Here is a 13,099-nt window from a genome sequence, read left to right as displayed (position 1 = left end):
ATGTTCATCTTGGGGTCAATAATGACTCCAAGATCCCTTTCTGCCTCCGTGCTCTCAAGAAGGGAGTTTCCCATTCTATAAGTGTGCTGATGGTTTCTACTGCCTCAGTGCAGCACCCTGCACTTGTCAGTATTGAAACGCATCTTGTTTATATCAGCCCACTCCTGTAAACTATCCAGGTCTTGTTGCAGTCTTACCCTCCCTACTAGCGTGCTCATCTCACCCCAAATTTTGGTATCATCAGCGAATTTAAACAGGGTGCTTTTCACCCCATTGTCCAAATCGCTGATGAAGAAATTGAACAGCGCAGGCCCCAGGATCAAGCCCTGCGGGACTCCGCTGCCCACTTCCCCCCAGGTTGAATATGACCCAACCACCACCACCCTCTGAGTACGACCCTTGAGCCAATCTGCAATCCATCTGACTGTGTAGGCATTCACCACAGGCCATGGATGCTGGGTACAGCCAAACTGCGCCACTGATGGGGAGTTCTATGCCAAGCCACCAACCTCGTCAGCCCTGGACACCTGGTAAATCCTGCACTGGGGGAGGGCCCTTCCACTCCCCGGGCCTGCCCCTACTCCCAGCCCCACCCCTGCTCCCTGTTTGGCACACCTGTACTCCCCTGGCCCCATGCTCTCCACCCACAGCACACAAAGGTGGGACACAGTTCAAAACTTTATTGAGTAGCCCTTGTCCCTACTGCTGGGTGGGCACAGGCCTCTCACATGCTGAGGAAGGCATTGATACTGATGGCAATGTCCTCCTTGGCAGTGTGGGGCAGGGACGCGTAGTACTGCCGCTAGTAGTCCTCCAGGCATTGGCATTGGCTTGCTACCCTGGTGGCCTAAAAATGGCATTTAAAGGCCTGTTTTTTGGGAATTAACTTATAGGCATAGATATATCTATTATAAGTGTTCAAGATGGGCAGCAGGGGTTAAATGGATTTCTAAAGAGCTTGGGAGACACACACCACTTCTCATGGCCCTGAAAACAGAAAGATTATCTAGCACAACCTATCTAGATGGACACAGCCTGAGAATTGAGGGGGGTATCCCATAACACAAGATGAGGCAGACTTCAAGGCAGACAGGTTGTCTAACACAGCAAGGCCAACAAGAACATATGCTCTAGAAAAAAGCCTGGGAACCAAAGGAAGTATGTACCATACTGTTCCATCACATGAGATAGTGACACTAGCAACAAGGCCCCAGAGCAGCAGGGGGGCTGAGTGCCAGTTTTGGGGAATAGACCAAATTAGGAGAAGGCCCAGAAGGCTACATGGATGTGTGACCACAAAGAGACAACCAACCAGAGCTAGCCACAGATGAAGAGTCATCAAGAGGGAAGGAGAATACAAAAACAAAGACTCGACATTAACAAAGGGTCCCTCCTTTTGTCCCATCCCTCCCATCCCTCCTTGTGGTCCTCCTCCTTCTTGTCCTTGAAAGGGGTTCCCATCCCCATCCCCCAGGAAGGTTCTCAAGGCCACCATGGACCAGGGCATACCAGTAGCCTGTCTCATGTACCCCACTGCAGGGGGGCTGTGGGCCTCAGCATCCCACCTCCAGACTGCTGACACCTAAGAGAAAGAGCCTCAGAGTGGAGCCTGCATCCTGACCAGATGTACTTTGACTCTGATGACAGCCCTAGGATTGGTAGATATAAAATCACTTGATTGTTTGTATTGTTGCTTTTCTGTTATCACTCTGTATCAATAAAATCACCTATTATCAACTGGCAGGTGTTGTGGTCAGTCTGAGGGTTACGCCCACCCAGAACAAAGGTATAATGGCTGGGTTCCTAAAATCCAGTGTCAACACCCCCCATGCCATCAAAGCTCAGGGTCCTGAATCAGGAGTGCAGGTGTGCCTGAGGCACCAGCAGGATCCGCAGCAACAGGGTGTAGTGGCTCAGGCAGCCCTCTACCTGCACAAACAACTCATTGTGCACCACCTGGGGGACACAAAGCAGGGGCATTCTCAGGGCACCGTGGCAGTGTGTGTGGGGGATGGCCTTGTGGTGCCTCCATGGACAGGCCCCCTGTGGGGAGGGCAGAGGCACAGCCAGCCCAGGTGCCATGGGCTGGGCAGCAGCACAGCAGAGTGGCTGGCACGTGGGGGATGGGGGGTGGTGAGGTCTGAATCGGTGGCAGCAGGTGCTGCCAGAAGCCTGGCCTGGCCCACTCTGGGAAGGGAGCAGGGGAGGCAGGCTGCCTGCAGCCAGCACTCAGTGGGCCACCAGCCCCAGGGGAGCAAGTGGGGCTTGGGGGTTTGGCCAGTGGCCGCCTGGACCCAGCCATGCATGGACAGCTTACCATAGTCCCTGGACACCCATGCACAGCTGACCTCGAATCTGAGGCTGGGCAGCATAGGGTCCAGAGCATCTTACCTTTGCAGTGCTGCGAATTCACAGAAAAGGCTCCTGTCTCTTGCTTCTTCAGGGCCAACATCTGGATATGAGGGAGAGGCTTCAGGGGTCTGCAGGAGTGCTGCAGCAGGGTCACTGCTGGAGCTACTGGGACATGCTGCCTTCATCAGCAGTGCACCACAGACTGGACCCTCCTGCTTCAGTGGCTGGTGGCAGTGGTTGAGAACTGGGCAGCATGGGAGCAGATGTGGAAACAGGCATAGAAGGTATGGGAGCTGTCCTGGCAGGGTGAAGACATCAGCCAGGAGACCTCCTGGGAGTAGGCATGGGACCAGGCACAGTGGGCACACTGGGACCGGCTGGAGAACATGGAGCAGCACTGCGTGGAGCTGCTCCAGAAGCAACTGGCCAGTCAGGCCTGGCCTCTGGAGCCCATGTGCAGGACCCCAACATGAGGCTCCCAGTCTTGGCCTTACAGGGCCCCTGGGTCCTTCCTGCCACACTGCAGCAGGCCCCCACCTGGGCCTTAGAGGAGGGCCTCTGTCACCTTCTATCCACAGAAGCCTCTGCCATTCTCCATGGCCCCTGGCCCTGGGGGGAACTGTCCACAGCCAGGGTGCTGGCTGCCTGTCATTGGGCTCTGTGCCCCGGGTGCCTCCAGTGCACAGCCCCCCCACTCTGGGACTCAGAGAAGGACTGAGACTGATGTATAGTTTTCAGTTTAGGAAGACTTTTTTTGTTGTTGATGGGTGGGAAGGGTGGCAGACAGGCTCTGTGTGTTGGGGGAGGGGCTCTGTTGGTTGATGGGGGAGGTGAGGGAAATGGGGGTGAGGTTTGTAAGGGGAATAAAGGTTTTCGTTACCAATATCTGTGTGTCTTGGAGTGGTGCTGGGGGGTGGGTAGGGTTGTGTGACGCTTCAGTTGCTGATTCAATTTGGTGGAGATTTGGCCCGATTCAGTGGCTGAACATCTGAATCTGAATCGAATCAGGAGACACATTAATCTCTCTGAATCAAATCGGAAGCCTCTGAATCCATCTGGAGAGATTCAGACAGATTCAATGATTTGGACATAGACACATACCTCAAGGTACCAGGCGGCTCATGAATACTGAGATGGTTGTGTGGATGGAGCATCTCATGGGAATGTGCAGGGGTCGGGGGGAAGAGGCGTGTCCCAAGTGAACTTGGCAGTGAACCTGGAAGTGGACCAGAAGCACTTCCAATCCACTTCCAGGTCCACCACCAAGCATGTGGAGGACCCCCCCCCCCCAACTCTCCTGTGGGATGCTCCATCTCAGCGTTCATGAGCTATGCCTGGTAACTTGAGGTATGTAGAGAAACATATGTAAAGCTGTGTGTATGTCCAAATCGCTGATTCTCTGAATCAGAATCGAATCTTCAGATTTGGATTTGGACAAATTGAATAGGGACAGTGATCTGAATCAGCAAATTGAATCACTGTTCCCCTAAAGTGGACCAAAACCAAATCCAAATCAAATATGGCCCACTTCATACAACTCTAGTAGGGGGTTTGTGAGTGGCAGACTAGGTGTGGGTCATCAGGTACAGCCAGGTACTTCTCCATGTTCTGGCACTCCAAGTGGGGCTGAAGTTGGTGCAGCAGGTCTTCAAAGATGGCCTGGGTCATCCAGAACATGTTGACCCACAGGTCACCATCCTATTCTTGCAGCATGATGTGCTATCACCTGTGCTGGATGGCACAACAGGCCCAGAGGTGGCAAGGCTGGTGGGGCAGGAGGGTCATGGTAGTCCTGGTGGTGCATTGGGGCTGGCTCATGTTCATTGGGGCTGGAAGGCGCAGTTGTGCACTGGTGGGGGCCCTGGAAGGTCATGTACTAGTCATTCAGCAGGTGGCTAAAGCAGGTGGGGGCAGCGGTAGATGGCTGAGTGGCAGGCATGAGGAATGGTGGTGGGTGATCAGGAAAGCTGTGGCAGCCATGAGGCATGGGGGACCTTGTCTCTGGGTGCCAGGGCTAGGAGCTGGGGCAGGCAGGGGTGGGAAGTGCAGCTGTGGCAGGACCACGTGCTGGCAGCCATGTGGCCAGAGGCTGGAGCTCTCCCAGTGGCCACAGGGGCACATGGCAAGGCTGGACTGACATGGGACTAAAATTACTTTCAAGTCCCCACCACATGTAAACACCTGCCAAAAATGGTTAATGTGCATTAATCTAATGCACATTAAATTAAGCCCATTTAAATTAATGTGTAGACACACCCACCCTGACATAGAACTTCTGTGGGCTTTGCTAGGTAACAGTGCTGGGCAGAATGTGTCTTCGCCATGTTCTTCATTCTTTTTAGAAAAGGAAGATCATCTGAAACGCACATGAAACCAGCTGAACAGTATCTGTTCAACGGAATGTCATTGGGCTCAAAGGAAGAAAGGAAGTGCTATGGAGACCTGCACAAATAACTGTTCTTTTTGGTTGATGGCCAACTGAAAAAAAAGTTTCATGTCAATCTGAAATGAAATCTGTGCAGTCCATAGATTTACTGGCTGCACTCCATGAGAACACCCAGACAGATCATTACCATGCAGGCATGCAATGGTTTCACCTCACTTTAACTTTACTGTGAAATCCCTGGGCAAACACCCCTCTGATACCTCAGACAAGAATTTCACTGTACTATATATCTGTATACATGTGTCCTTGAATTGACTTGAGCAGAAGTGGACCCATCCCTAAGTGTATAATTTATCTCATTGTTATGCTAATCATGCTGAAACATGAGAAACAACACAGCTGAACTTATAATGCAACAAAAAAGACTTTAAAAATATATTCTCTGGTAAAAAATTCAGATGACTAATGAACTTTACACTGCATTTGTGGATTAGATTTGTTTATACTGAGAATGTCAGTGCTCAAAACTAATGTATCTTAAAGGGGAAAAAAGCAACATGACGAGTTATAAAAGGACAAAGTATTGTTTGATCATATATGGAATAAACAAAATATGAGATGGTGGGGGTGCCATAACAATTTTATTGCTATTTTCTTGGAGAGATCTGCAAAGTAAAGCCCCTGCTACTGGCATTAAACTTTATAGAATCTCTCATATTAACATACGGGGCCTAATTTACTGTAAACTAAGCTGTCTTGATATTGTCTGGTAATGTACAGAGGCTTTAAAGCAAGAGTAATTTTCTGCCCATTTTGAGTCTCAGTTAGATTGCTCAAGTGGCATAAATGGGCTTCAAGTGAGAATCAGATTCTATATTTATTTGTGCATAGAGTCAGACTTTGCATTCCTTACATGCCATGTGCTGTTTCTGTGCCAGGAGTGGCAAAATCAAGTATTCCAGAAGGAAGTACATGAAAGGGAAAATGCTGGCTCTCCCCGGTGGTACTATCCAATATATCTTGAAAGCCCCCCCTGTTGCTGCTCTGGAACAACTGAGCACTGAATGGTAAAGGTGAGAGATCAGAGGCTGTGGAGTGCTCTCTCTTCAGTATATCCTTCCCACATTAACTCTTCATGTTGTTGTTCATTCTTCAAATTTGAAGACAGCCATGACATCACTGACAGTTTCTGTGAACACATGAATGGCTGATCAGGCCAATTTGTGCTTTGAACTGTCTAGAGGCAGGCATGGTTCTTTGAGTAGATGTGATATCTTTTATTAGACCAACTGAGTAACATTTTAAGTGGCAACATTCAATATCTTCCATGTTGCTGGCTTTTTGGTTGTAGCTGTGTTGGTTTAAGGACATAGGCTTGAACTGGCTATGGCACACTGAGCAAGAGATGCTGCTTTGGGTTGCTTGATCAAAAGTGGATGTTCTGCTGTTGTAAGATGTATGCTATTTGTGCTTCTGCTGTGCCTCAACAGTTTTTCTCCGCTCATAGATGGTAGCTTAGTGTGGATGAAGCTTCACCTGAAGGAGCAATCATGAGTGACATCTTCCCAAGACTTCAGTCAATGTTGAAATGTTTCAAGGATGACTTGAGAGACTCCTTGAAGTGTTTCTTTTAGCCTCGCAGAGAGCACTTTACCTCCTTTAGCTCTCTGTAATAGACCTTTGGCAGCTGCTCATCTGACATCCTAATGCATTGGCCTGCCCATCTCATCTGTGATTTCGTCAGCGGAATGTGGATGCTTGGAATGCCTGCCCATGTAAGAACCTCAGCATCTGGGACCTTGTCTTGCCATCTTATCGTCATGCATTTTCTCAGACAGCCCAAGTGAAAGTGGTTCAGCTTCATAGCATGTGTTTGTACACCATCCAGGTTTCACATGCATACATCAGGATTGGCAACACAGTGGCTTTGTAGATCTTCAGTTTTGTTTGTTGACTGATGTGTCTGTGCTCACACATATGTACACATAGTCTGCCAAAGAACATGCTTGCTTTAACAATGCTGGCATTGGTTTCATCATCTATGTGAACTGCACATGACAACATACTGCTGAGACAGGTGAACTTGTCCACTGCCTGGAGGGTCTGTCCATTCATTGTGATGGTAGGCTTTAGGTAAGATTTTATTGCTGCATGATCTTCTTAGTGTTGATTGTGAGAGCAAAGTTGTCACAAGTTGAGAAGAAATGGTTCATACTCTGCTGCATGTCAGACTCAGATTTATCATTCAGGGAACCATCATCAGAAAAACAGAAGATCATGAACAGTCATTTCCTGTGACTTCATCTTCATCTTTAGTCTCCACAAATTGAAGGGGTTGTCATCAGTCTGGCAACTGATGTCAGTCCCAGTCATGAAAGGCATCTGTAAGCATGGCAGAGAACCCTACTGTAGAGGGTTGAGGCCAACACACAGCCCTGCTTGACTTCATTGGTGACTGGGAATGGTTCAGATGACTCACCATCATCCACAATTCGAGTGAGCATGACACCATGGAATTGCTGAATCATTGCAATGAATTTCTCTGGGCAGTCAAATTTTGCCATGGTCTTCCAAAGGCCTGCCTGTATCAGATGCTTTTGTCAGGTCAATGAAAGTCCTGTAGAGCTTGGAGTTTTGTTCCTGACATTTCTCCTGAAGTTGATGAGCTGCAAACACCATGTCTACAGTCCTGCGTCCTTTTCTGAAACCACATTGATTCTCAGGCAAGATCCTTTGTTCAATGTGTTGCACAAGGTGATTCAAAAGAATTCTGTCAAGGATTTTACTGGCTATTGACAGCAAGGAGATGCCCCTATGGTTGTTGTAGGATTGTCTTTTGCCTTTCCCCTTGTACAAGAGGACAATGGATGCATCCTTATACTCTTGCGGTATGATACCTTGAGTCTACATTGACTAGACTGAGTTCAGTCAGCTTCAAAGTCATATGTGAGCCTCTGGCCTTGTAGACCTCTGCTGGTACAGCATCTGCTCCAGGTGCTTTCCTATTTGACAGCAGATTAATTGCTTTCACAGTCTCAGTCAGTGTTAGAGGATCAGCAAGAGATATGTTAATATCTACCTGGGGCAGTCCATCAATTGCCTTCTCACTAGTAGATGATTGTTGAATCATTGATTGAGGATGTTGTTGAAATGCTCTGCCCATCTCTGCAGTATCTTTCCTTTATTGATGAGCCATGTGGTGCCACCAGCATTCAGTATTGGAGATATTCCTGGTGACTGTGGCCAGTAGATTGTCCTCCGAGCATCATAGAAGTTCTTCATATGATTCCTATCTGCATAGGACTGGATCTCATCAGCCTTGTTGCTAAGCCATGAGTTTTGCATCTCTTAAGTTTGCACTGGAGAATCTTCTTGATGTTATTGAAGGTTGCTTTCATAGATGTTGAAGTGCTGTCTTCTAAGCAGGCCTTATGGAGCTGATGTTTCTTGTTCAGTAGTCTCCCTATGTCAATATTGTTTCCATCAAATGAATCTTGCTGTTTACATGTGGTGGGACTGAGGGTATTGGATGCGACCGAGTAGACAGAATCTCTGGAGGATGCCCAGTCTTCCTCAGTGTTAATGGAGTTTACATCAATTGTTACTAGTTGGCTGCACAGTTCTTCCACAAATGTCTGTTTTATGTTCTCCTGTTTCAATTTGGAGACATTGAGCTTTTGGGGTGCTTTTTTTGCCATGTGGTTATCTACTAGGATGCATCTGGATATTCACCTTGGATACTATGAACCCATGGTCAATTCAGCATTCTGCACATCTCATGGCCTTTGTCACTCTGACACCCTGTCTGTCTCTTCCCCTGATGATGATGTAATCAGTGAGACACCAGTGCTTGTAGCATGCATGCATCCAAGATGTCTTGTTGCAGTTTGGCAGGTAAAAGACTGTGTTGGTGATGAGGAGGTAATGTGTGGCACATTTCTTCAGCAGGAAGAGCTTGTTGTTGTTCCATTTCCCAAGACCATTTCTTCCAATGACTAGGAATTTGTGCCAACAATAGCATTAAAGTCACCAAGGATGCTTAGTTTGTTGCCTTTGGCACTTCTGCAGTGAAATACTTCAGATCTTCATGAAATTTGTCCTTAATCACATCTGGTGTGGCCATAGTGGGTGCATAGGTAGTAATGATTGTTGCCAATATTTGCCCAGACAGTGGGAGTGTCATTAGTATGAGTCTGTCATTTTCTCCCTTTGGGAGATTTGTAAGATTGCTGGCAAACCTAACACCAGCTTCATGTCACTCCTTTCTTCTATGGTTACTCCAGAAAAAAGGTGTAGCCAGTTCCTTTTTCAGTTAGTTGTCCTTCTTCAGCTAGGCAAGTTTCACAAAGGGCTGCTATCTGAATGTTGGCCCTGGCCAATTCTCTACCAAGTAGAGCTGTTCTAGTCTCTGCTCTATCTGCTGTTGTACAGTCCATTAGTGTGCGCACATTCCAAGCATCAGTGATGAGTGGTGTCACCTTTGTCTTTTTTGCCTTTTTGTGTGGTTTTGAGAATGTTTTGGGTACCATTTCTAGCCACTTCTTCATCCTACGGGTAAGCAGTGTGATCCTAAATAGGGCTGCTCAGTCACTTAGGAAGTTGCCAAATTTGGCTGCTGTTTCAGTCCAGTGAAAAGTGACTCTATGCCCTGAGCCACCTGTGTGAAGGTCTGCACCTACAGCTCCCACTGTTATCCACACCTGCTGCTTTGCTGTCCAACCATTGCCACAGGACTTCAGTGTGTCTATGGGGGCATATAGTGATGTCATGGCTTGTGTGTGAGTTAGATTTAAGTGATGGAAAGTTGCACAGAGTTGCCATCACTCTCTTGTCCAGGTCCTGGGTATGACCAAAAACGGCACCCTGCTGGGGTTTGAGATCACTGTGATGGGACTGCTCGTGGTGAAGCAGCTCCTAGAAAGTGCCACAAGGACCAAACCTTAGGGAAGGGCAAGTCTGGGGCACCCTAAAACCTCAGCCTCCACTGCCTTGCTAGTTACCTCTTGGTGGGGAGAGTCTAGGGGATCTGGCCCCCAAATAAAAGAAAGGGCAAGGCTAGACTGTTGCCTAGAGTGGAGAGCTACACCTGGTCCCTCTGGAAAGTCCTCTCTGGTGGATCAGGATGATGAGCAGATACACTCATCTCTTCAACACTGAAAGCACATGGCAAGAGCTGTGTGCTGCAGAACCTGATAGCCATACACTGCATCCAGACTTGTCTCCAGATATTTTGACTCTGATGTGCCACTGGATTCAGAGAAGCCTGGATGAGAATTCTTCATAGATATCTGGTGTAAGTTAAAGTTGACTCAGTTTTGATTGCAGGGAACATACTGTCATAGAAGCAAGTTCAAAATCCAGCCTAATGACTAAGAATTTTCTCAGTTTCTGGCTCTGTGAATTAAAATCTGTACAAGTAGCATCTGGTCTTTAATTCTTCATTTTGATAAAATTCCCATCAACTTCAATGATGACTTAATCTGGCTCTCCATAAGGAAGTTTGTAGGCAGTAAGCATGTGTTTGAATTTGGGGTAGCCAGTGCATAACAAAGTCACAATACTGCTTACTGAGTACTCTGTGTATGTGTATATATATATATATAGAATGCTATAAATTATATACAATCTTTTTGTGCAAATAAATTTCAAGTACAGGGAGCAACAATGAGTCCAAAAATGAAGCTTACAAATATATTGTAAATACAAATATTTCACATAGCAAGCTAAGGAAATGTGGGTGTGATGAATGGTCTGTAAGGTAGATAGAAAACTTGAAGGATCTGGATCATTAAGCAACAAGGGTAGTAATTATTGGCTCAATGTCTAGTTGGCAGTTGGTATCTAGTAGAGTGCCCCAGGAGTCAATTCTGGGGCAGATTTTGTTCAATATCGTCAACAATCTGGAAGATGAGATGGAGAGCACCCTCAGCAAGTTTGCAGATGACCCACACTGGAGAATAAGGCTAGGATTTAGTCTAGTAGACAAACTGGAGGAATGGACCAAAAGAAATTTCATGAGGTTCAATAAGGACAAGTGAAAACTCCTTCATTTAGGAGGGAATAATCCCATGCACAGGTGCAAGATGAGGACCAACTGACTAAGCAGCAGGTCTGCAGAAAAGGACCTGGGGGTTACAGTGGATAAGAAGCTGAATATGAGCCAACAGTGTGCCCTTGTTGTGAAGAAGGCTAACAGCATACTGGGCTGCATTAGTAGAAGTGTTGCCAGCAGATCAAGGGAAGTGATTATTTCCTTCCCTTTGGCACTGGTGAAGCCACATCTGCGGTACTGTGTCCAGTTTTGGGCCCCCCATAGAAAGGATGTAGAAAAATTGGAGAGAGTCCAGCAGAGGGCCATGAAAATGGTAAGGGGGCTGTGGCTTATTTAGTCTGGAGAAGAGTAGACTGTGGGGTGGGATTTAATAGTAGCTTTCCACTACCTGAAGGGTGGTTCCAAAGAGGATGGAGCTACACTGTTCTTGGTGGTGGCAGATGGCAGAACAAGAAGCAATGTTTTCAAGTTGCAGCAAGGGAAGGGAAGAGGGACCTAGGCTGAGAGGCCACACCAGGGTGGAGCCCAAGAGCTGCATGCTCACCGGTTTCTTACTCCCTTCATAGATTTCATAGACATTAGGGCTCGAAGGATCCTCAGAAGATCATCGAATCCAGCCTCAGCTAGGGTCAAAGGATCCCAGTAAGATAAGCATCCAAACATTTTTTATTTTCCTTATTTTCATATATCACCTGCCACAACTTGGTATAACTGAAAAAGGTGTCAGGAGGGGGAAACTGTCTATACGGGGTTCACTGAGACTGGTGTGGGTCACAATGTCTGAGCATCTTCCAAGGGGCTCCACCTCCCCTACACCCCACCCTTTTCCACTCAGGTGTTGTGTTGGTGCTCAGAGTATATGCCTGCTCTGGTCTCACTAGGCATCTTGTTTCATTGTTAGGCAGAAGGGTTCATGACAGAAGGAAATTGAGTAGCCCAGGATCAGCATACTTTGGGTGAGCCCAGAGGACTTGATAAAGTACTGTGGTTAGGAGTGTTTGGCCCACAAAAGAAAATGAAAAAATGAATATAACTTAAATAATGGTACCTGTGCCCTCTTCAGGCCTCACCTTGGCCCAGCAGCATATCTTGGCCACCTTTCTCTAGGCAGTCAGGTCTTTTCAAGGTTTGCCTTTGCTATGAGCCCAATATCAGTGGGCTGGTTTGTCTTGGGCCAAGCCCTTTGGGTAATTTGGGGCCACAATTGTTATAAACCCTGTGGAGCCCCTAAAGGTGCCTGATCTCCAGTGGTTAAGTGGTAGGGTTCCATAGGGAGAGCCAGTGTTGTGCTGGTCTTTGATCCCAGGTCCTTGGCTCTGGTGGAGGTATGTGGCATAGGTCAGTGCCTATGCTGGTGCTTCTCCACTTCTGGGATTGGTGCTGTTTTATGTAGAGAGTTTCAGGTTGGTCTGGCTGCCAAAAATGTTGAGAGCCCCTGCACCTGGAGCTCATGGGCCCTAGGTGGCACCATCCATGCCAGCTGCCTGAGCTCTTCTTGGGCTGGGGCCTGTGTCCATTTTGGAACAGGGTTTTGGCTTTCACCCCAGCCTGGAAGGTGGCCCTGTGGAGAGTCCACTGCCTGCCAGGTGCCTGTCCCACCCAGGGAGTGGTGGTGCGGCAGACTGTGCTGTCAGCCTGTGGGCTCACTGCTTTTCTGCAGGACTGATCAGGAGTTGCTGCTTGAAGAGCATGCTGGCAGTTGTCACCCTGGTGAGTATGGGGCTTGACAGGGTTTCTGCTAAAGGAAGTTTAGGTTAGATATTAGGAAAAAAACTTCCTAATGAGGAGTGTAGTAAATCACTGGAACAGGTTACCCAGAGAGGTTATGGAAGCTCCATTCTTGGACATTTTTAAGAGCTGGCTTGGCAAAGCCTTGGCTGGGATGATTTAATTGGGGACAGTCCTGCTTTAAACAGGGGATTGGACTAGATGACTTCCTGAGGTCCCTTTCAACCCTAATTTTCTATGATTATATGATTATATCATTCTATATATATGTTCATTATTACTGTGAATATATCAATGCTATTGTTTGGTTTCAGGGGTGGAAACTTCTATTTTTAGAGCAGAAAAAGAACTCTCCAGTCCCCTCATCTGCTTTTAGCTAATCCTGGCATTATGGATACATTTATACTATGGGTCAATTGCACCGATGCAAATGTATGATGATTACTCTGGAGTACTGCGTCCAGTTCTGGGCGCCACACTTCAAGAGGGACATGGACGATATGGAAAGAGTTCAGAGGAGGGCCACTCATATGATCAGGGGTCAGCAGGGCAGGCCTTATGAGGAGAGGCTACGGGACCTG

At 47.5% G+C, this 13,099-nt stretch overlaps 1 protein-coding gene across 1 annotated transcript in view; it reads right to left on the bottom strand.

Annotated features, from left to right (window-relative positions):
- The window catches only part of GRIN3A (glutamate ionotropic receptor NMDA type subunit 3A), a 143,599-nt gene extending 136,297 nt beyond the window's left edge, over positions 1-7,302 (bottom strand). The window contains exons 1-2 of the mRNA XM_019554725.1: positions 7,218-7,302; positions 6,722-6,897 (exon numbers count right to left, since the gene is read on the bottom strand). Of these exons, the coding sequence (XP_019410270.1) occupies positions 6,722-6,897; positions 7,218-7,302 (261 nt within the window). The remainder of the gene's footprint in view (positions 1-6,721; positions 6,898-7,217) is intronic.
- Between the last annotated feature and the right edge of the window lie 5,797 nt (positions 7,303-13,099).

This window comes from Crocodylus porosus, unplaced genomic scaffold, assembly GCF_001723895.1.
Source record: "Crocodylus porosus isolate Cpor-Errol unplaced genomic scaffold, CroPor_comp1, whole genome shotgun sequence".
NCBI lineage: Eukaryota > Metazoa > Chordata > Crocodylia > Crocodylidae > Crocodylus > Crocodylus porosus.
Note: the sequence above shows the minus strand (reverse complement) of the source record. Positions and strands in the feature narration are given on the sequence as shown.